The 21,879-nt window shown below is 41.8% G+C and overlaps 2 protein-coding genes across 2 annotated transcripts; both read left to right on the top strand.

The window, feature by feature from the left end:
- Window positions 1-7,991: 7,991 nt before the first annotated feature.
- Window positions 7,992-8,240, top strand: LOC133451907 (anaphase-promoting complex subunit CDC26-like). The gene has a single exon (XM_061731063.1). The coding sequence runs from the start codon at window positions 7,992-7,994 to the stop codon at window positions 8,238-8,240; it is 249 nt and encodes an 82-aa protein (XP_061587047.1).
- Window positions 8,241-9,354: 1,114 nt separating this feature from the next.
- On the top strand, window positions 9,355-21,657 carry sec62 (SEC62 homolog, preprotein translocation factor). The gene is made up of 8 exons (XM_061731969.1): window positions 9,355-9,428; window positions 14,067-14,175; window positions 15,908-16,013; window positions 16,491-16,686; window positions 17,191-17,286; window positions 17,371-17,431; window positions 17,527-17,646; window positions 18,916-21,657. Exons 1-8 carry the CDS (start codon window positions 9,393-9,395, stop codon window positions 19,461-19,463), a joined length of 1,272 nt encoding a protein of 423 aa, XP_061587953.1. The 5' UTR covers window positions 9,355-9,392; the 3' UTR covers window positions 19,464-21,657.
- The last annotated feature ends 222 nt before the right edge of the window (window positions 21,658-21,879 follow it).

The following is a 21,879-nucleotide window of genomic DNA, read 5'->3' as shown; positions in this document are numbered from 1 at the left end:
ATCCCTGTGACCCTGAATAGGAATAAGTGGGTATATGGATGGATGCTATTTACAGACAACTTTTGTCCACATTATTCATTACTGTGGAACAGTTTGCTGGATTATTACAATAAATAAGAGATCAATTGTCTTGTGCAATGACCGTTTAAATCCTGGCTGCATGTTATCTTTTCATGATGATGGTATCAAAATAAATATTTCCAAGAAAGGGTGTGTAACATTTTTTAAGCCATCCCTAGCCCTTTAATTAGAATAAATCAAAGTAATATCTAATGTTCTCTGAATACTTTTCTTGCTTTCACTAAGAATCTGTGACGTCAATTCCGCGTGTTCCTTCCTGGCCCCCTCCCCTGGTTTAAGATTAAGATTCCCAGAATATTCTAATTTTTTTAGATAGGATATTTGAGTTTTCTTAAACTGTAAGCCATAATCAGCAATATTAAAATAATAAAAGGCTTGCAATATTTCACTTGATTTGTAATGAATCCAGAATGTATGACATTTTTGTTTTTGTAATTGCATTACAGAAAATCACAATATTCTAATTTTCTGAGACAGTCCTGTATATGTATGTGTGTATATGTATGTATGTGTGCTATTGATGGAGCAAAATCAACCACCCAGTCTGAAGTCTGTACAGTGAACGAAACCTGTCTCATCCACTTATAGCTGTCATCACCGCCTCTTTATTCTTAAAGAATGCTTAAAGAAGGCAAAACACGTCGGCCAACTTAGCCAGCTTACGCTTATAGTAACTTCAAGACTGCAATTATTCCATCCTTTAGAGGACTATTTATTTTGTTGTAAACACCAAAGTAGCTGTGATGGATCGCCGAACTGTCCAAGTGGCCTGCCTCTCATGTGATGACAGCAGGAACGGGCTCCAGCCCTCACCCTGAGTAGAGGAGTAGTGTGTATAGAAAATGGATGGAAGTGCTGTTACATTTAGTGTAACAGCACTTCCAAGAGCAAGAACAGTGGGGTCAAACATCATTTATGCAGTGTTGCTGACATCTAGTGGGGAATAAGGAGATGGCAACACTGGAGCTGAATTGTGCTATACAAATAAACTTGCCTTGCCTCGATCATGTAGATCTTCTGCACCATAGTACAATGTTTTTGTCTGTTAAAGTCAGCTGTGAGTGTGGTGTTTACCTCAGAATCTGAGGAGTTCTGTGGAGCGATGGGGACAGAAGGCTGAGGTGAGAGAGGACATCCCCGTCTGCTATAGTTAGAAGCTTAGTAAATAAAAACGTACTGAGCTGCAGCCCTTGAAGTCTGGCTCGAAGCAGAGACAGAATCTGTGCCACTGCTGCTGATGGTGGTCTGGAAAGGAGCAGACAACAGTGATGTCACAGTCAGGTATTGATCAATGATCAGTACAGTGATCAGACAATAACAGGATGAGCACGTTACAATCATGTAGTGTAATTAAACAAATCTGGCGTCACATACAGTCATTAACGTGAATGTCACGGTGGAAACGTTAATATCGTGCTAATATATAATAATAATAATCTGATGCTAGTACAATATTTACCATGACCGCTGTTTTTAAAGACTAAACACACTGATATGAAAACGGGAAAGTACGAGCTAAAAGGTTAAATATCCAACTACTCTCTGTACATTGTAAAACAGTATACAGTTCACATCGCGTTAAAAGAGACCCTCACCCCAAAAAATTAAACTAGTGTGTAGGAATAATATATCCAAGTGGGAGTATTAGGTATTTTCTTTTTTTAAATAAATTGAAGCCGTTTAGCCGGCCGAACTCGGTCATTTTACGATATAAAGTTGGAATTCGTTCACAATTTTCTGGTTGAACTTTTTGTCGCTTTGTCTCGACAGTCTCGCCGTCGCTTTAGGTAATTAAGGACATAATTCCCTAAGTTGTCCTACTTTTTCCAATATGTTACACTTTAAACTAGTTAAACCAGGTGGAACATTACCTCACTAACCGTGGTGTTTTTACAACTTTATATCGCAAAATGACCGAGTTCGGCCGGCTAAACGGCTTCAATTTATTTAAAAAAAGAAAATACATAATACTCCCGCTTGGATATATTATTCCTACACACTAGTTTAGTCTAGTTTTTTTGGGTGAGGGTCTCTTTTAACGCGATGTGAATGGTATACTGTTTTACAATGTACAGAGTGTAGTTGGATATTTAACCTTTTAGCTCGTACTTTCCCGTTTTCATATCAGTGTGTTTAGTCTTTAAAAACAGCAGTCATAGTACAGTAAATATGGTACTAGCATTAGATTATTATTATATATTAGTACGATATTAACGTTTCCACCGTGACATTCACGTTGATGACTGTATGTGACGTCAGATTTGTTTAATTACACCACATGATTCTAACCTGCTCATCCTGCCATTAATGTCTGATCACTGATCAATACCTGACTGTGACATCACTGTCGTCTGCTCGTTTCCAGTCTAAACTGTACAATGGCAGCAACAATGATTGTAAGTTTTGTTTTATTGCAGTCATCATTCTCTCTCTCCTTCATTCTTATGTGATTTAAAGTTGTCCAACTCACTTTGCTTTCGTTATTCAGACTTTACCGTCATGACACAGATCTACCGCAGTTTCTGTTAAGTTTGTTCACAGGGAAGCTCATTGGTCTGGAGTACCTGTACCAGCAGACGGGCAGCGTGTTTGAGACGTAAACAGGCCAACACACGGCCAAAGTTCCGGGGGCCGTCCTCGGGACCGGGCAGACCGGCGAGTCAGTTCAGGGGGCCAACCCCGGAACCGGACTCGGGACCAGACACACCGGCCAGAGGGCCGTTCTCGGGACTGGGCAGATGGAATCCGTGGCACCGGCTGAGGTGCATCCAGGATCGCCTCAGGAAGAGGAACAGAGACTGGCGGGACCACCTCAGGAACAGAGACTGGCGGGGAAAACAGGATGTGGGGAGCCGGCTTTGGGGCAGACAGGGTCCTCGGGGCTGTCTGAGGGGGGTCTGGGACCATCACCGGAGCAGGAATAAGAGCTGGAGCTGGAGCTGAGGCGTCCAGGACCACCGCCAGAGCCGGAACAGGGGGCGATGCGTCCATATGCGCCTATAGTCAAATCTTAATAACTATAGGCCAATTTCCAAATTGTGGATTTTGGCAAAGTTATTTGAAAAGCTTGTTAGCAATCAACTCAAGGACTATTTAGACTCTAACAATATCTAATCCCAATATCAGTCCGGGTTTAGGAAACAGCACAGCACTGTTACTGGTGCCCTCAAGGTGATAAATGACATCATTGAGGCGATTGACTGTAAAAAGATTTGTGTTGCACTATTCATTGACTTGTCAAAAGCTTTTGATACAGTTGACCATAGCATACTGATTGATATGCTCCACCATATAGGTGTGTCTAGGCAAGCAGCATCTTGGTTTGCCAACTATTTGTCTGCTAGAACACAATGTGTTCAGATGTCAGGATCTACCTCTTCTTTTTTGACTGTATCAAAGGGCGTGCCTCAGGGTTCTGTGTTAGGACCTATACTGTTTTCTATTTATGTCAATAACCTCTGCGAAAATGTATCAAATGCTATGTATCACTTTTATGCTGACGATACTATTATTTATTGTTGTGCATCATCTATTGTACAGGCCTTTAACTTTTTACAATCTGCGTTTGATGTTGTACAGTCTCGTCTGCAGAAGCTAAAATTGGTTTTAAACTCAGACAAAACCAAATTCATGCTGTTCTCAAATGCAAGTGAGCTGCCACCAAATCTTCCTAACAGCTTAACTTTTCAAGGAAAAGAAATTGAATCAGTGTCAAGTTATAAGTACTTGGGCTTTCTTCTCAATCGCCAATTATCCTTCAAATCCCACATTGCAAATCTGGTCTCCAAGCTCAGGGTGAAGTTAGGATTCTTCTTTCGAAACAAAGGCTGCTTCTCCCTCAGTGCTAGGAAGTATCTGGTAACATCAACATTCTTGCCTCTGCTGGATTATCGTGATGTATTGTATATGAATGCATCTGCCCAGTGTCTGCGGTCACTTGACACTGTGTATCATTGTGCCTTGAGATTTGTCACTGGCTGTAAACATCTTACCCACCACTGTACCTTGTATGCCAAATCCGCTTGGCCATCTTTATATGTACGCAGGCGTATGCATTGGTTGCGCATTATTTATAAAACCCTTCTCGGATTGGTCCGGCCTACCTTTGTACATACTGTATCTCCATAGAAGCCAAAGCCATTATGGCCTGCGCTCACATGATGCTTTGCACTTCATTATTCCGCGTGTTCGCACTGATCTGGGAAAAAGAGCTTTTAAATTCGCTGCCCCCTTTGCTTGGAACACCTTTCAGAAAGACTTTAAACTGACAGACCTGATATCCTTCAATGACTTTGGTTCGATCTTGAGGGACCTAGAGCGTGAAAGCATTGGACAGTGTCTCTGTACCTGATGGTAGTTATGTCTTCCTCAACATCTGCACTTTATATGATTGATGTGATTACCTACTGTTAACTGGCTGGGACCTCCTATGCATCTGCACTTTATAAGACCTGGTTTTATCATTTTATTGCTACTTTGTTCCTCTGTCATTGTTTTGTATTCTGTCTTTTAACTTTGTGATTTTATTTGTTTTGACGTGCGCTGCTGCCTTCCTGGCCAGGTCACCCTTGTGAAAGAGATCCTTGATCTTAATGGGCTACTACCTGGTTATTTAAAGGTTAAATAAAAAAAAAAAAAACAGGACCACCGCCGGAACAGAGGCCGATGCGTCCAGGACCACCGCCAGAACAGGAACAGGGGTTGATGCGTCCAGTACCGCCGCTGGAGCCGGAGCAAGCTGGGGCTGGGGCCGACGCCGTCGTCGTTGTCTCCCTTGAGCCTGAAGGCTACTGGGCCCACCCAGAGCCAGGCGTGTTCCCCAGAAGGGGGATTCCTCCTCCTCGGCCCAGCGCATGTTCTCGGCTGATTCCAGGGGAGCAGGAACAAGCTGGGGCTGGAGCTGGGGCTGGGGCTGGGGCTGGGGCTGGGGCTGGGGCCGGGGCTGGCGCCGTCGTCGTTGTCTCCCCTGAGCCTGCAGGCTCCTGGGCCCACCCAGAATCAGGCGTGTTCCCCAGAAGGGGGACTCCTCCTCCTCGGCCCAGCGCATGTTCTTGGACGATTCTCGGCAGAAGAACTCCAGCAGCGTGATGCGCTCTCCCGCTGGGTCCATCTGGTCGGTCCGTTCTGTCAGGGTGTGGTTGTTGAGGACCCAAGCGCAGGAGAGCAGGAGCCAGGAGTTCGCAACAAAACAGGATTTATTTAGTAAAACAAAAATCAAAAGCGCTGCAGAGCAGGATCAAAGGCTGAACAAAAACAGGAATCCAAAAAACCAGAGGAGACATGGAGGGAACAAACAGTACGGACCGACAGGGAGAAGGGGACAAGACCAGATATACACAGGGGATAACGAGACACAGGTGCAGACAAGGCCTAAACCATGGAGTCAACATTGGGGGGGACCAAATTTCTCTCTTATAAATATATACATTTCTCTCATATATATATATATATATATATATATATATATATATATATATATATATATATATATATATATATATATATATATATATATATATATATATATATATATATATACACCTTTTTGTTTCTTTTTACCATAATGATAATGCATTGCGTTACATGTTATTACATTGTATTACTTGTGTGGGCACTGGGCAGGGCCTTTACTGCTCTCTTTTCATCCTCTCTTCCCTTGCCAAGCTCCTGTGGTCCTATATTCTCCTCTCTCTTTTCCTCTCTCTTGCTCTCCCGTCGTCTCCTCTCCTCTCCAGTCAAGTCAATTCAATTCAATTCAATTTGACTCAAATGTGTTTTATTGGGATGAATGTTGTGAGAACTATATTGCCAAAGCATCGGGAATACATGAAACAAAACAAATACAACCCACAGAACCAAATAAAATAAAAATTAAAAAAGTATGTATGTGTGCTTATGTCCTCCTCCTCCTCTCCTCTCTCCTCCTCTATCCTCTCTTCTTCTCCTTCTCCTCTCTCCTTTACCCTCCTCCTCTCCTATGGTCTCCCCTCTCATCCTCCTCTCCTAGTCTCTCCTCCTCTATCCTCACCCCTCTTCTCCTCCTCTATCCTCTCCTCCATCCTCTCCCCCTCCTCTACTCTCTCCTCTCTCTCTTCTCCTCCTCTCTCCTATCCTCTCCTCTATCCTTTCTTCTCTCCTCTCCCCTCTCCTCCTCTCTCTCTTCTCTTCCTCTCTCTCTTCTCTTCCTCTCTCCCATCCTCTCCCCCTCCTCTACTCTCTCCTCCTTCTCCTCCTCTGTCCTCTCCCCTCTCCTCTCTCTCTTCTCCTCCTCTCTCCTATCTTCTCCCCTCTCCTATCTGCTATCCTCTCCTCACCTCTCCTCCTCTCCCCTCTCCTCTACCTAGAAAAGGGCCCAAACGCCTTTTTGCGTCTATCATTGGCACTGATGAAAGATTGGCATATATCTTCCAGGTCCAGTTCGTCCAGCTTCCTCTGGTGCACATGACAGATAGCAACATGATTCAGCCTGCTTTGCGTCATGGAGGATCTGAGCCACTTCTTGAGCCTTCGTAGTGCGCTAAAGCTCCTCTCAGTCTCTGCAGAGGATGCAGGGACGATGAGCAGGAGCCTTAGTAAAGCCTCCACCTGGCTGAACAGACTTCGCACTTCTGGCACCATGTCATGCATAATACTGACAACATCTGAGCTTGTTTCATAAGTGTAATTGGCTACGAACATGGCCAGCTGTACTTGAAGCAGTTGTGGATTCAATTCGGGATAGTGGTCCACAACCTTATCAATGGTTCCCTGTAGAAGCAAATTTTCAAGCAGCTGAAGTTTGTGAAATCCAGCTTGATCGAACCTCTCTATGAATTGAGTATTCAGTGTGTCCAAGGTGTTGTAGAATTGGGCTCTGTGGAAGGACTGGGCATCAGGATGGATATGGGCTGCAGCCTGACCGGTGTAACACTTTGTAGGTTTGCGGACATGAGGCATCTGAATTGGTTGCAGGTCCAACTTTGTTGCCATAGCAGTTGCTTTTGAGAACAAGACATCAAAGTGTTCCTCTGTTCGCTTTTCCTGCAGGCTTGTTTTTACATGGTCCACAGCTTTCAACATGTCTGAAACTGTCTGTTTCCTATGCTGCAGGGAGGTGTTCAGGCATTCCAGATCCCCCATCAGGTCCTCAGCCATTACAAGGCCAAGCACAGTGTTCCCTTTTAGAAATGTTCCATGAAGACCATTAGCCTTAGCTGACGTCTCAGATGAGCTGCTTGATGCCATTTCTTCTAGGGCTGTCAGCACTGACTCATACTGCCTTAGAACTGAGTGGATCGCAGGGGTGCGAACAGTCCACCTGGTTGGACAGAGAGGCTTCAATGAGGTGAAACCATGCTCCGATTTGGCAATTTCCTGGAATACCAACTTGAACTTGCCAGATTGGTTAAAGAAGCCCCCCAATTCATGGACCAGAGCCATTGAATCTCTCACAAGTGGAGATGGTAGACAGGCAGCCTGTGTAATTATGTTCACGCAATGTGGACCACAGTGACAGTACACAGCCAGTGGTTGTTGTGCCCTTAATATGGCTTGCACTCCCTGTCATCGTTCAGCCATGTTTGCGGCACCATCATGAGTTTGTCCTCGGAGTTGAGATAGAGGAAGGCCTAGACGCGTCATCACATCAAAAGCCACCTTGGCAATATTTTCCCCTGTTGTTGATGACACCTCGTAGAGTACCAGGAATTCTTCCTTTGGTTGTAGATCTGCATCTACAAAGCGCACACATATTGACTCCTGCTCAACACCTGACACATCCTGGGTTCCATCAATGATAAGTGCGAACTGGACCACTGGCATTGATGCTATTTGCTAATGCTAATAGCATTACGAGAAGCATGGAAAATCGGCTGGTGCGGCGCTGCGGCGACCCTGAACCAGGTTTACATCTGGAAATCATTGATCAAAAGATGTTGAGGAGGAAACCAATGCGCTTGGAGCTGAAGATCAATGACATAGAGGAGTTTAAGAGTATGAAGAAGGAGCTGGAGGCCAGGAAGCGCCAGCGAGAGGAGTGTGAGTGTGGAGCGGGCAGCAGCTCCATCCTCAGCCCTGGAGAATCAGTGCAGCCCTCCACCCCGCTGACCAGGGCAGGGATCATCAATGAGTGTGTTGGGTACAAGCCCCACCCCGCACTGCCAACCCTATTTGGAAATTAGTCATTTCAATACATTTTAAACAAAAAAAAAAGAGTGAAGCCTGAATTATGGTTCCGCGTTAAATCGACGCAGAGCCCACGCCGTAGGGTACGGCGTAGGGTACGCAGTGACGCGCGACGTACGGTTTGCGTCGCCGCGTACCGTACGCCATAGGCTCTGTGTCGATTTAACGCGGAACCATAAATCAGCCTTAACTGTTAGTGCCATAGACCAGTGGTTCTCAAATGGGGGTACGCGTACCCCTGAGGGTACGTGAAGGCACTCCAGGGGGTACGTGAGATTTTAAAATATACATATATTTAAAAAGTAGCATCCATGCAAAAATCCTTTAAAGATAAATATTTCATAAATAATTGAGGAAAATATAAGTCTAAATTCATAAAATGAATGTTATCTTCAGGAGTAGGCTATAATACGGAGCCCCTCTGGTGACATTTGAAAAAAATAAAATAATGCGTGGCCACGAGATAATCAATGCGTTGCCACGCATTATGTATCTCGTGCCCACGCATTATTTTACTCGTGGATGGCATTATAACCTACTGTCTGGACTTCGAGGATGCAACTCCCTGTGTGGGATGGTTATTCATCATTAGTAATCATCTATTTATATTAAAGAGCAAGAGTATTGCCATGGCGAGTGTAGTAATAACATGTGACATTTGGAAAAAAATAAAATAACTCGTGGCCACACATTAATAACTCGTGGCCACGCATTAATGATCTCGTGGCCACGAGTTAATAATGTGTGGACACGCATTATTTTATTTTTTTCAAATGTCACCAGAGGGGCTCCGTACTATTCAACTTATTATCCTAAAACCCCAGAGTATCCCCCACACCAGGATGGTTCCACCTAACCTGTCAAATGCCACGTGGCTTCACCTGTCAATCACTTGGACCAACGATGGAGTCTTGGTTGAAGCATAGCAGCAATATTTTTGTGTTTAATAAATCAGTTACTGATGGCACATCTGATGGCTTTGCGCTGGTTAGACGGTACTTGGCTGAGAAAATATTTCACAGGGGGTACATCACTGAAAAAAGGACATGTCTATGGTCAGTGCAGCGCGCATGCTCCGTCCCCTAGTCGGCTACTCTCGCGAGACCTGGCGCGCCGCTCCGCGCACGGAGAAGCTGAGTTGGAGGATCATGGCGGAGCGCAGGAGGCACAAGAAGCGGATCCAGGTAACACCACCTCCCCTAACAGGGCGCATTTCTGTCCGTGCAGGGCGTCCACGCTGCAGGTAACCTGGACGGGCCTGGACGAGCCGCCGCTAACGGGGCCGTTCACGGGAGGACACGTTACCAGCTGGGAGCTAACGCGGCTAACGGCTAACGCAGCAGCGACAGCAGATGTTGTTTTTTTCTGGAGGTTTTGGTGAAACCTCCAGCAGCTTGGCGGCGTCTTCCCTGCCCACAGCCGTCAGATCTCGTCCAGGGCAGCACGGGGCTTTGATCACACGTCTGTTCGTGCTCCTGCAGCAGTGATGTTGGTGTTTATTGTGAAGGCTGAGCTACGTCAGCTCTACCAGCGTGTTTACATAACCTGAATATGTGGAGGATCTTTTACTGAACTGAGGCCGTTTCTGTTGCAACGATGCAGTTAATGTGTGAGATGCAGAGGTGTCAAAAGTATTCACATTCATTACTCAGGTAGAAGTAGATACTAGAGTTTAAAAATTCTCCTGTAGAAGTTGAAGTATCAACTCAAGTTTTTTACTCAAGTTAAAGTATAAAAGTACTGGTTTCAAAACTACTTAAAGTGTAAAAGTAATGTAAGGGAGAAAAAGCCAAAAGACATTGAAAATGAATGCATCTTAGTACAATGCAAATATATTAAAGAACCATATATGCATAGGTGGACAGAGTACTTGACCCCAGTACTTGAGTAAGAGTACAAATACTACTGGTCAAAATTTACTCCGTTACAAGTAAAAGTAGCTCAGTCAAAATATTACTCGAGTAAGAGTAGAAAAGTACTAAGGTACTTAAGTATACAAAAGTAAATGCTTTTAAATTTACTTTAAGTAAAAGTAAGAGTTAGGGCTGTTCGATTTTGCCCAAAAATAAAATCGAAAAGATTTTCGATTAAGATTATTTTGTGAATTGACAAAAGGCAAAGAAATGATTTCAAATATGCTGTTTTTTTATTGAACATTTGCCCCATTGGGCTTTAAGTGCAAACTTTGCTCTTATTAAACCAAAAATGAATGAATAAAGTGCAAAACTCTGTAAAATAAGTTGAAAAAAAGTTTTAAAAAATATCATAAAATATAAAGTTTTATCTCTGGAAAAAAAATCAGCAAATCAGCACTTGCAAACATACAGTAAGTTATATTTCCAATTAAATAAAACAAGACATTTTCTAATTAAACTAAACTGGGTCTTTGCATGCTAAATAATAATGCAACCCATGAAGGAGGTAGAGGTGTGTAATGTCAGTCATTACATTTGCTATTCACATTTACAAGTTTTTGTCACAGGTATTGAGAGGTATTTCCATCAATCATTAATATAGTATCAATCATTAATATGTGTGCAGACAAGGTAAAGAAAAAAAGTGAAAAATCGATTTTACGAGTTTCACGTTTTAACATCGTTCTAATTACATAATCGCGATTACGATTTAAAATCGATTAATCGAACAGCCCTAGTAAAAAGTACAGATAATTGCGGGAAAATGTAAGGAGTAAAAATAAAAAGTCGTCTGAAAAATAATTACTCCAGTGAAGTATAGATAACCAAAATTTCTACTTAAGTAAGGTAACAAAGTATTTGTACTTCGTTACTTGACACCTCTGGTAAGATGTTAACTTAGATTGTAGTTAATGTAGCAGTTTATAAAGTGGTTATATTCCTGTTACATCAGTCTTTCAAGTTATCCATAAAACACATGTTTATGATCTGACCAGTCATAGTCAATGACCGATTATCAGAATAAATGTCTCCTGGAAACAACTGAAATAACTCTTATTAAAGCTGTCAGACAGTTTCATTCAGTTGTACTTGTAAAGATTCAGATTCAGATGACTTTATTGATCCCTTTGGGAGGTTCAATTATATATAGTATCAGAATCATCTTCATTGGACAAGTTTGAACACTGTCCAACAAGGAATTTGACTCCGGTTATTTCGCTTTCTGTACCCAGATTTTAAAATGGCAAACAGTAAATAAACACATGTGGCACTTATTGACATATATACAATTAAAGAACTGAAGGTGCAGCAGTATGAGGTAGAAAAATGACAGCTCTAAATATATAAAACATATATACACAATTTTTTTTAAAGTGAGAGGTGCAGCAGAATGAGGCAGACATGATTATTGCCGGGAAGGTGCATTGTTACAGCATGTGATAGTTATTATAATTACTGCTATTATTGTTATTGCACGGTGATTGGTTTCTCTGAGACTATAAATTATGAGAGTTCATCAGAGCAACAGCTTGGGGGAAGAAACTGTCCTTGTGTCTGGAGGTTTTGGCTACAGAGCTCTGTAGTGCCGTCCAGAGGGGAGGAGTTCAAACAGACTGTCCTGGGTGTGAGGGGTCTGCAGAGATGTTACCTGCCCGTTTCCTGGACCGGTACAGGTCCTGGATAGATGGGAGGTTAGTCCCAATTATCCTCTCCGCAGACCTGATTGTCAGTAGTGTAGCATGCTGATGAAGGGGATGTTACACCACTCCAACTAATCAAAAATGGTCCATGTCTAGAAACATGAAAGTTGAGGAAGCAAAGCAATTAATTGTAATCTTGAGAGAAATATCCAGCTTTTAACCCAAGATTACATTTTACATGAGTCCAAAAGAAAGAGAGACTCACTGAACCGGCTTCTCTGGCTGCTGATGACAGTGTGCAGAGTCCAAGATAGCCAGGCGTTTGTGCCGGTTCTCCTTTCTGCCACTGTCTCCAGAGACTAAACCTGAAACTAAACCTGATCAAAGACTGAGGATGCTCGGATGAAGATTTTAGGGGATGTTCATCCATCTATCGAAGTGTTATTGTCCACACTTCACAGACATAAAGCAGTTTGCATTGACAGTTTGTTCATTGGCAGACTGAGGAAATGTACGCAACATCCTCCACTCATGTGGTCTCTTTTTGAACGAGGGTTTACCTTCAACTGAATTCTAATCAAAATGATCATTTTAAATAATGTAATTTAGAAAATCACTTAGGCTGCAATTATACATAGTATAGCATGTCTGATGAAAGGGATGTTACCCACCAACTAATCAAAAATGGTCCATGTCTAGAAAACATGAAAGTCGAGGAAGCAAAGCAATTAATGTAATCTTGAGAGAAATATCCAGCTTTTAACCCAAGATTACATTATACACGAGTCCAAAAGAAAGAGGGAATTCATTTAATTGGAAGTATTTGATATGGAACAGCAGAAGGGAACGTTGTGCAAAATATGAAGCAGGTCACAGATATCTAAAGAAGCACCACAAACAATCATTTGAAACTGTTGAAGATTTTTGTTAGGACACCAAGATTTTCTTAGGATTTGGACATAAAAAAAGGAAATGTGTTAATCTTTTTTCAGTCCTTGGGTCAACTGTGAATGGCTGAATTTAGCTGCCAGTTAATTATGTACACATTTATTATGAGTACGTTTGAAGTATTAATTCACCTAATTACTATTTCATGGGCTGCATTTTATCATGTTAGTTATTCTGCATTATGTCCCATTTTGCTGCGCGTACATTACACCAGAAATAACACTTTATAACACTCCATTACTGGGATCTTACACATTTTTAGTTTGTTTCAATTGAAGGTCAAGCTAACTTTTTCTGAGTCTGTTGCAGAGAATTATGGTTATTTAATGCAACTGTCTGTTGAAGTGCAGCTCTGTTGCAGCATTTCCAGTTATCTCATTTACTACCCAAATGTGGTCAAAGGAGACTTGTCCCATAACTGTACGTTACCTAACAGTTATCTGATATAAAGGGAGATATTAACAATTTAACCTTTTTAAATATATTATGAAGTCAGACAGTGAAAAGAGCCGACTGTCTGGTTTTTGTTTTTTAATAATAACCAGCGGACTGATAGGAAACGGATGTCTTTTCTCATGAGATGTAGGAATAACGCAGAGGCCCTGACGGCACAGTCTTAGTTTTTTAAAACATCCATATCTGCTCTGCTATTTAATGAGTTCCTCTTTTGCCCTGCGTCCTCGTGTTCAGGAAGGTTTGCTTTGTATTTTTTGTAACGTGTTGTTTTCAGACTAACACTGTGTCAAAGGACAGTGCGGTCTTCCCAGGAGAATAATTTGAGTCTTTACAGTCAAATGACATATACAGATAGCATATTGCAGTTATACTGACAACAAGAAATTACCAGATTATCTGTTGCAAATGAAGCACATTTGACACAAATATTATAGTGATATATATGATTGTGGTGTTTCTGTTGTTTTTTTTTAATTAATTTATTTTGTGGATGGGTAGGTGGGAATGGCAGGACAGGCAGAGCTCATATTGTTGTATATTTGTGCTGAAAAATAACAGCTCCAGCAGATAGACATGTCCCATTCAAGCATATGTTCCAAAGTGAGAGTTGAACATTTAAAAATTCCTCAAACCTTTTAGAAAAACTTGGTTAATCATCATTTCTGGTATCTATTCCATTCAGGCTAAAAATATTTTGATATATATTGAATTGGCTGTACAGAAACATTTGAATCTTACACGATCTGTGATTTGATTAGTTTGGTTGATGTTTTGTCCCTAAATGTACACATTTGTGTGAAAGAATGACCAGTTTTGAGGTCTGCTTGGGACTGAGTGAGTTTGTGTTTGTCTGGTCCTGCAGGAGGTCAGCGAACCCACCAAGGAGGAGAAAGCGGTGGCCAAGTACCTTCGATTTAACTGCCCCACCAAGTCCACCAATATGATGGGTCATCGCGTCGACTACTTCATCGGTTAGTGCTCGGCTGAATCGGGAGTTTATTCGTTCATTTTCCAAACCTGCTGTATCCTATTTGGGACCAGAACTCTAACCTTGCATCCTCACTGCTTGAATTCCCTTAAAGTCACGGAGAGACATGGAAATAAGCTTGACTGATTGGCAGAAATATTCAATTAGATGAATGTCAGGACAGAACATTCATCTAATTGTGATTTCTTTCAGCTCTTTGTTAAACTACCAGTCCCACAAAATTACTGTTTGTGATGTATTTGTAGTCTGCGACGGGCAGCTGTTTCACAGAGGAGGGATGGAAACTGAACTGTCCTTCATCGTGTAGTCAGAAATGGGAGTCCAAATGAGTGATAAAGGAGGTCCAAATTAAAACTGGTGCACAACTGCAGGGTTTGTTGACTCCCAAGTTCACAAAATACTGTCTTGTTTTAACCACCTGGGTGACTATCTGGGCTAAACTGAGCACCGTATTTTCCGCACTATAAGGCGCACCTTCAATGAATGACATATTTAAAAACCTTTTCCATATATAAGGCGCACTAAATATATGGTAAATACCGTACTATAGTGGCTGGGGTTGAGTTGCGTATCTACCTGATGGAGCTGCGCTACAGGAAATGCTACAAAATCTTACAGCAAATGCAAAAAAAAAACAAGAAGAAAAGTACCGTATGTCAAACTTTATTAACAAAATAAAAACCAGCTTTGCTCCGTCTCGTCAAAGTCGCCATTATGCGAGTCAGCGTCGCTGCTGTTGTCTTGAACGTCTGTGACGATTCCTGACCTTTTTAGCGCCATTACTTCGGTGACACCAACTACATTACCCACAATCCCCCTGACAACAGTAACAGAAATTACCGTAATGATCATATATAAGACGCACTGCATTATAAGGCGCACCGGCGGTTTTTGAGAAAATTAAAGGCGCCTTATAGTGCGGAAAATACGGTACCCTAAGTGAACACGAATAAAGAAGCAACAGATGGTTCAAGTTCAGTAAATTCAATACATAAATTGCGTGTAAGCGGGTCAAAATCATCACGAGCTTCGATGCAGAATTTACACAGAAAAATTGAATGCATTGTAATTTGAACTAGAAAAGAATGATTAAGACTAAACACTAAATGATTATCATAATAGTTCATTGCAGCTGTGTGTGACAGCAGAGCCAAAACACACTAAGCCAAAATATCAGTCTGCACTAACTGATAAGGATTAATAATAATAATAAGGAAGGTCATAGAGTGACTAAGACTAATGTTTCCACCACAAGATGTGGTTTTGTATTAGTACAGAGTTTGTTTTGCTTTTTGCTTTTCCATATGTTAATTACATGGTGACGAAAAGACGGCAGCTTCTAAACAAACTGAGGGCGACCGTTGTTTTACTGTTAAAGCATTGCTCTTTATATTGCACAAAGGTCTGGCTGGTGAAATGTATTATAACACCTTAAAGAAAACAATGACTCTGTCAAAGATGTTGGGAAATACGTGGCTCTTCATGCCTTATATTAGATTGTGTAACATCACATTTTGTTCCTATTGGCCGTTGTTTGACATAAGTGTAGATTTTATCACCATCGTCCCAAAGTTTCACCAAAACTTCATCTCATTTGTCGCCCTCACTTCAGTTCTTCATCTCTGAAACCTCCTGGAACTGTTGTGACGCTGTGTTTAATGCTCTGGAAGTGTAAATAATATGAATGTGATGGTTTTCTGTTTGTCTACATTTAGCCTCCAAGGCCGTGGACTGTTTGCTGGACTCCAAGTGGGCCAAGGCTAAGAAGGGAGAGGAGGCGGTGTTCACCACCAGGGAGTCGGTGGTGGATTACTGCAACAGGTTGGCTGGGAACCACTCGGCTGCACCTCAGACATTTCTCAGAAGCAATACTTGACTATAAAACAAGTAAACAGTTTCTATACCACATGATGTGACTAGAATCAATTCCACGTCCTGTTGTATATGCCAAATTGTACATTTTTCTGGTCATACTTTTTGTAGTATCATCTTAGTTGATATCCCAAGGAAGTTAAGCTAGAAGTTATGTTAGAACATGATGAATCAGAAGACTCATCGCTTACCAGTGTCTCCATAATGAACACTTTTATCTCTTTGATGTAAAAGTACCTATGAAATGACATCATAATACCAAAACCTAACGTGATACCTTAAGGTTCATTTTCCATTGGATGGAGACGGCCTGCAGATATTCACATTTGAAAGCTGGAACCTCAATAAATATTATATCTTTCAAATACTAACTAAGTGATATTTTTATAGCCTCTGATGATCAGGTTTTTCTCGTGTCCTTTGCAGACTTTTGAAGAAGCAGTTCTTCCACCGAGCTCTTAAGGTTATGAAGAAAAAACCAGAAAAAGACACCAAGAAAGACAAGGAGAAAGAAAAAACCAAGAGCGACAGCAGCAAGGAGGAGGAGAAGAAAGGGAAGAAGGAGAAAGAGAAAGAGAAGAAAAAAGAGCCTGAGGGGGGTGAAACCAAGAAAGAAAAAAGTGTACGAGACACAATACAGTAACCAAAGAAACTGAATTGAGAATAAGTTACACAATGAAAAATAATGAATACTGCAGGATCGCAGAACAATAGTAGCTTAAACGCTCATGCCTTACAGTAAACATTAGGATGGAGTTTCTAAAGCAAAGTCTACGCCAGGATGACTGCATCGTGTTTTTGTTTTCGGTCGCCTCGACCCTGAGCTGATCTGATCAGTCTCCTAAATAGCTGGATAATGACTCTACTGTATGATTTCAAAGTGCAGATCTTTCAGTCCTTGATGAAAAAGTTCCAATTCTCGTATACAGTGATGTATAGTGATTTAAGTCAGGAAAAAGAAAACAGGAAGCTGAAAATTCATGGTATGAGTTTAGCTAAGTGAAACACTGAATGAAAGTGAAATAATTGTTAAAAGCAGTAAATGATCTCCAATAAACAAGTGTTTAGTTAATATTTATCCAATAACTTTTTTTTTTTTCTTTTTTTGTCCCTGTTTGGTGAACAGGATGACAGTCCTGGGACTCCCAAGAAGAAGAAAGAGGTGAAGAAGAAGTTTAAACTGGAGCCTCATGAAGATCAGCTGTTTCTGGATGGAAATGAAGTAAGAAACTGCAGGAAAACTAAAACAAATAAGCGTTTGTGATAGTTTAACATGACAAACCTAACCTAACTCTTTCTCCTGCAGGTATACGTCTGGATCTATGATCCCGTTCATTTCAAGACATTTGCTATGGGCCTGATCCTCGGTGAGTCATTGAGGGAAAACCCATAAAGGGGCTCTGCTGAACAAAGACTAACAGATCATCACAGCCAACTCACGTTTCTTCTTTTTACATCTCAGTTATTGCGGTGATAGCAGCCACACTCTTCCCACTGTGGCCAGCAGAAATGCGAGTTGGAGTGTACTATCTAAGTGTTGCAGCTGGCTGCTTTGTGGCCAGTATCCTGCTTCTAGCTGTCGGTAAGTACCGAAGGAAGACGCAGCCACTCCCTTTAAAATGTCCCCGATTGATGTTAGAGATGCACCGATCAGGATTTTGAGGGCCGATCACGAAAACCAGTATCGGCCGATCCCGATTTTGCCGATCACAGGGTGAAATCCATAAATTCGTCAATATTCTTGTCTCATGTACACGACACTGACATTGTATTATTAAGTATAAAAATGAGAAGATTAGGTGTAAGACTCGGCTTACAAAGAGTAAGTGTAGTTTAGTAGCTTCATCTTTCCTGTGGTAATAATTATGTACATGTGACCAACACAGAAACAGCAGACATGTCAATCTCTAAAAGTTGATACAAGTTGTAAACTATAAACCCTAGTTTGCCTGTGGAAAGAGGAATTAAATCTTAAAATAAAAATGAATTATGAATTATTAAGCTTTGTGAAAGCTTTAGCGGTAGCATCCGCCGCATGTGAGGAAACTCTTGTGAGTGAAGCAAAACTCTTCACACTAGAGCTCCACATGTCACTCGTGAAGCGACTGACACAACTTTCGTCCTGCGTGAGGGTTTGGACTGTACATATTCTGGTAAAACTCCGACAGGATTTCATCAGTGAAATAATATTTATTTATTTACGACGCGGCAGCCAAGCTGTAAACCTGTTTAAACCCGATGTCTTCTACAACAGAAAGCGGCTGATGAGCAAAGCATATGAATTAATTACCTTGCGATGTAGTTCTTTATTTTTCCTCCTGTCGTTTTATAAGTCTCTGTTACAGGTGTTACAGCTGAGTAATTAGTGCCGTTGCTGCGCGCTCCTTTTTTTCTGTCTCTCTTTTTTCTGCAGCTCAATATAGTCCGTGTGAAGACTTTCAAATGTCTTATCAGCTTCGTTGTGTTGAAATTCTTTTGTAACATTCCTCCTCATGGTATCTCCTTTGGACACACTTTGCAAACTGCAAATTTGTTGTCCTTTTCAGACTTTGTAAAACTCCCGCACCGGCGAGGCCTGTCACGCTCCCTCAGGGCCGCTCGGTCTGAGATGCGTGAACGCCCGCGCGGGCGGGGGTTTGTTGTTGTAAACGTCATCAGATCGGCCGCTCTGAACTATTATTTTTTCCGATCTCCGATCAAAACCGATAGGGGCGTTATCGGCCCGATCCCGATCAGGGGCCGATCGATCGGTGCATCTCTAATTGATATACAACGTGATTTTGAGAAATCAGTCGCAGTGCGTTTATTAGAAGAAATGTAGCAGTCTCATTATGGTTTCTTTTCCACTCAGCCCGCTGCATCCTCTTCCTGATCATCTGGGTGGTGACCGGCGGGCGCCATCACTTCTGGTTCCTCCCCAACCTGACGGCAGACGTCGGCTTCATCGATTCATTCAGGCCGCTCTACACTCACGAGTACAAAGGACCAAGAGCCAAAGACAAGAAGGGCTCCGACAAAACCGAAGACAAGGACAGTGGCGCCTCCACCCAGGCTCAGAAGTCAGACAGCGACGAGAAGTCGGACAGCGAGAAGAAGGATGCCGATGATGAGGAAGAGGACGAGGAAGAGGAGAGTAAAGATGCGGGGCGGGAGGAGAGCAAAGGGACGAAAGGGGAGGGAACAGACGACCGGCAATCAGACACTGACAGTGACCGTCGAGAGGACGAAGGCTCGCAGCACAGCAACGGAAACGACTTTGAGATGATCACCAGGGAAGAGCTGGAGCAGCACACGGAGGAAGAGGAGGAAGAGGGGGAGGAGGAAGAGGAAGATGAAGAGACACAAGTGAGGAAAGAAGAGGGGGAGAGTGAGACTAAACCCCAGACTGTTGAAACATAAACTTCTTCTAGTCCCATCACCCTCTTCTGTCCTCCTTCCTGCCTCCACTCCCCGCTGTGTTTCCAGGTCCTGCTAGTCCGGCCGCCGAGGCCACGGAGAAGCTCCATCTCTTGTTTTTGAGATCTTCCACTTAACAGCAAAGGATAGAAAACACTCGAAAGTTTAACGCCTACGACAATGGGGAAAAACATTTCAAAAGAAGCCTTATGGTGGATCTGATTCCTCCCACCAAAATGTTATTTATGTCAAGATAAAATTGTGGGCAGACGTGTTCGCCTGATCAACCCATCAGAACGCCTCCTCTGGTGGTTGTTTAGCCTCATGTCAGTGAAACTCAACATGTTCATGTCCCCCGTCACGGGTTTCATTCGGATATTTTGTATATTAGGTCAAATCCAGATGATAGAGGATCTGTAATGTTGAACCTAATATTTAGAGAAGATTTGCTGGCACTTCTGTCATTTTGGTTTTCCATATTGTATCCAGAAAAAGTCAAAGAAACCCCCGTTTGTTAAATTTGTGTGCTCTCGTGGCGAGCCAGCTTCACATTTACGCTGAATGCCGGCAAGTCTGAGCGCTTTGTTTTGAAACCTGTACGAAGTCGGATGGACCAAATCCTGTAGATCATCCAAAAGAAAACTAAAAAGGTGACCGTGTTTGCGGATCATCGAATGTTTGGACGGCAGAAAAGTACGGCCCTTTTTTGAGGTACTAGCCATTTTCAGTTTTTCTAAATGGCTCACGATTATAGTGCAATCTTCCATTCAGTGTGAAATATTTTTAGTTTGTCTTTCCTTTGAGAGTAAATGTGAGCGACTGGGACACAGCTGGCATACTTCACTTTTTTTATTAACTGCAGAATTTTCTAAACGACAAAAGCTGAATCATTACAAACAGAACCAGATATGATATATAGTAAACTAGTGCCAAACAGCAGATAACGTGGAGAGGGATGGGTGCATTTTCTTCTTCTTTTTTTATTCATTTGTAACAGTAGTGTCAAACTCCTCAAATCTTTCACAAAACAAACAAGAAAAAGCACAGCACAAGATTATTTGTGTGCAGCTAAACAAAGATTTTTGGTCTCAATGAAACCATTTAAAATGTGTTTTAGCACTAGACTTGCATCCACATGAGTCCGATCTAGTCTTTCACAAGCCGTCATGTAAAGATAGTGAGCGTACTATTTAAATCCAGCCGCTGCTGGTGCCTGTGGTCCATTTACCGAGGTCCAAACTGCTCCCTCACGTGATCTTCTGGCTAGAAATGACTTAGATGCTCTTTTTAGTCATAGCGAGGATTATATTTAAGTATAAAACATAGAAATATATCATTTATATATGAATTCTATTGATATATCGGATATATGCATACACTAGTCAAAGCCTATGAAGCGAGAATCTTTCTTCTTTTCTTTTGTTAGGAGGTGTAATATTATTCCCCAGGTCTGTCATCGTCATATGATCATCGTGTACTCGTTTAAAGTAACATCTATCATCATTTTTTACTATATTGTGAAGTGTGTGATCTGGTTGGTTGTAAGCTGCCATGTCTCTCGTTAACGGTGGTCAGACAGTAACAGGAGCTGACTTTTGCCAGATCTCACATAATCTGATGAAATACTGATTTTAATATATTCCACGTCGCTTTTTGTATGTTGTTCTTTTTGTTTAGTCCTAAAACAAACTTGTCCAGATTGTGTTTGGTAGTTTTGTCTGCTGTAATCCCACTGCGGTTTGTAGGATTTCTCTGCTTCTCACTCAACATGCCACCTCGTCGTCGTCCTGTTTGTTTTTGTCTTTTCTTTCCTTCCCTAAACGGGCAAAGTGCATCTGTTTCCAGTGGCTGTGCTCTGAGTATTGGCATAATTATTTTACATAAAAAGAGACGGTTCTCCCCCTTTTTTTCTCGACTGTTGCACAGTATCAGTCCATTGTGTATCGTAGTATTATGACTCTCTCTCTGCTGCTGCTGCTTCTCATCACACATTTCTGAGGGAAATAAAAGTGATAACGTAAAAACTTCCTCATTTCGTCTTCGGTCAAGAACCACGTCTTCTGATCAAGTAGTTGTCCACATTTGGATCGATATCATTCTGAAGACTGTCTCCTGCAATATCAGGAGTGTAATTTAATAAAATTGGATGTCTGGAATATCTGTATGTTATCATTGCAATAAAAATAGACAAAGCACTGATGGGATTTTTTTCTTTCTTTCTCTGGAATTTTTTATACAGTGAAGCAATTAAAATATACGTTGTTTGTTGATTGATTAGCTGGCTGAACTTGAATCTCCAACCATACTTGCAAAATAGTGCATATGAACAAAAAGCATCACCAACAACTTGTGGATTTTTCTAGTCAGGAAGTGCGGCCATTTTTACTTTTTAAAGTGGGTGGAGTTTCTCAATGGATTT

Source organism: Cololabis saira, chromosome 10, assembly GCF_033807715.1.
Source record: "Cololabis saira isolate AMF1-May2022 chromosome 10, fColSai1.1, whole genome shotgun sequence".
Taxonomy (NCBI): domain Eukaryota; kingdom Metazoa; phylum Chordata; class Actinopteri; order Beloniformes; family Belonidae; genus Cololabis; species Cololabis saira.
This window is presented reverse-complemented; position numbering and strand designations above follow the sequence as displayed.

What these genes read in the sequence shown, in the direction of transcription:
- LOC133451907 (XM_061731063.1), top strand. Translation starts at nt 7,992, where the DNA reads ATGTTGAGGAGGAAACCAATGCGCTTGGAGCTGAAGATCAATGACATA.
- sec62 (XM_061731969.1), top strand. Translation starts at nt 9,393, where the DNA reads ATGGCGGAGCGCAGGAGGCACAAGAAGCGGATCCAG. An exon ending in TGTTTCTGGATGGAAATGAA is followed by an intron (nt 17,287 to 17,370) that starts GTAAGAAACTGC and finishes TTTCTCCTGCAG; the next exon opens with GTATACGTCTGGATCTATGA. An exon ending in TGCTATGGGCCTGATCCTCG is followed by an intron (nt 17,432 to 17,526) that starts GTGAGTCATTGA and finishes TTTACATCTCAG; the next exon opens with TTATTGCGGTGATAGCAGCC.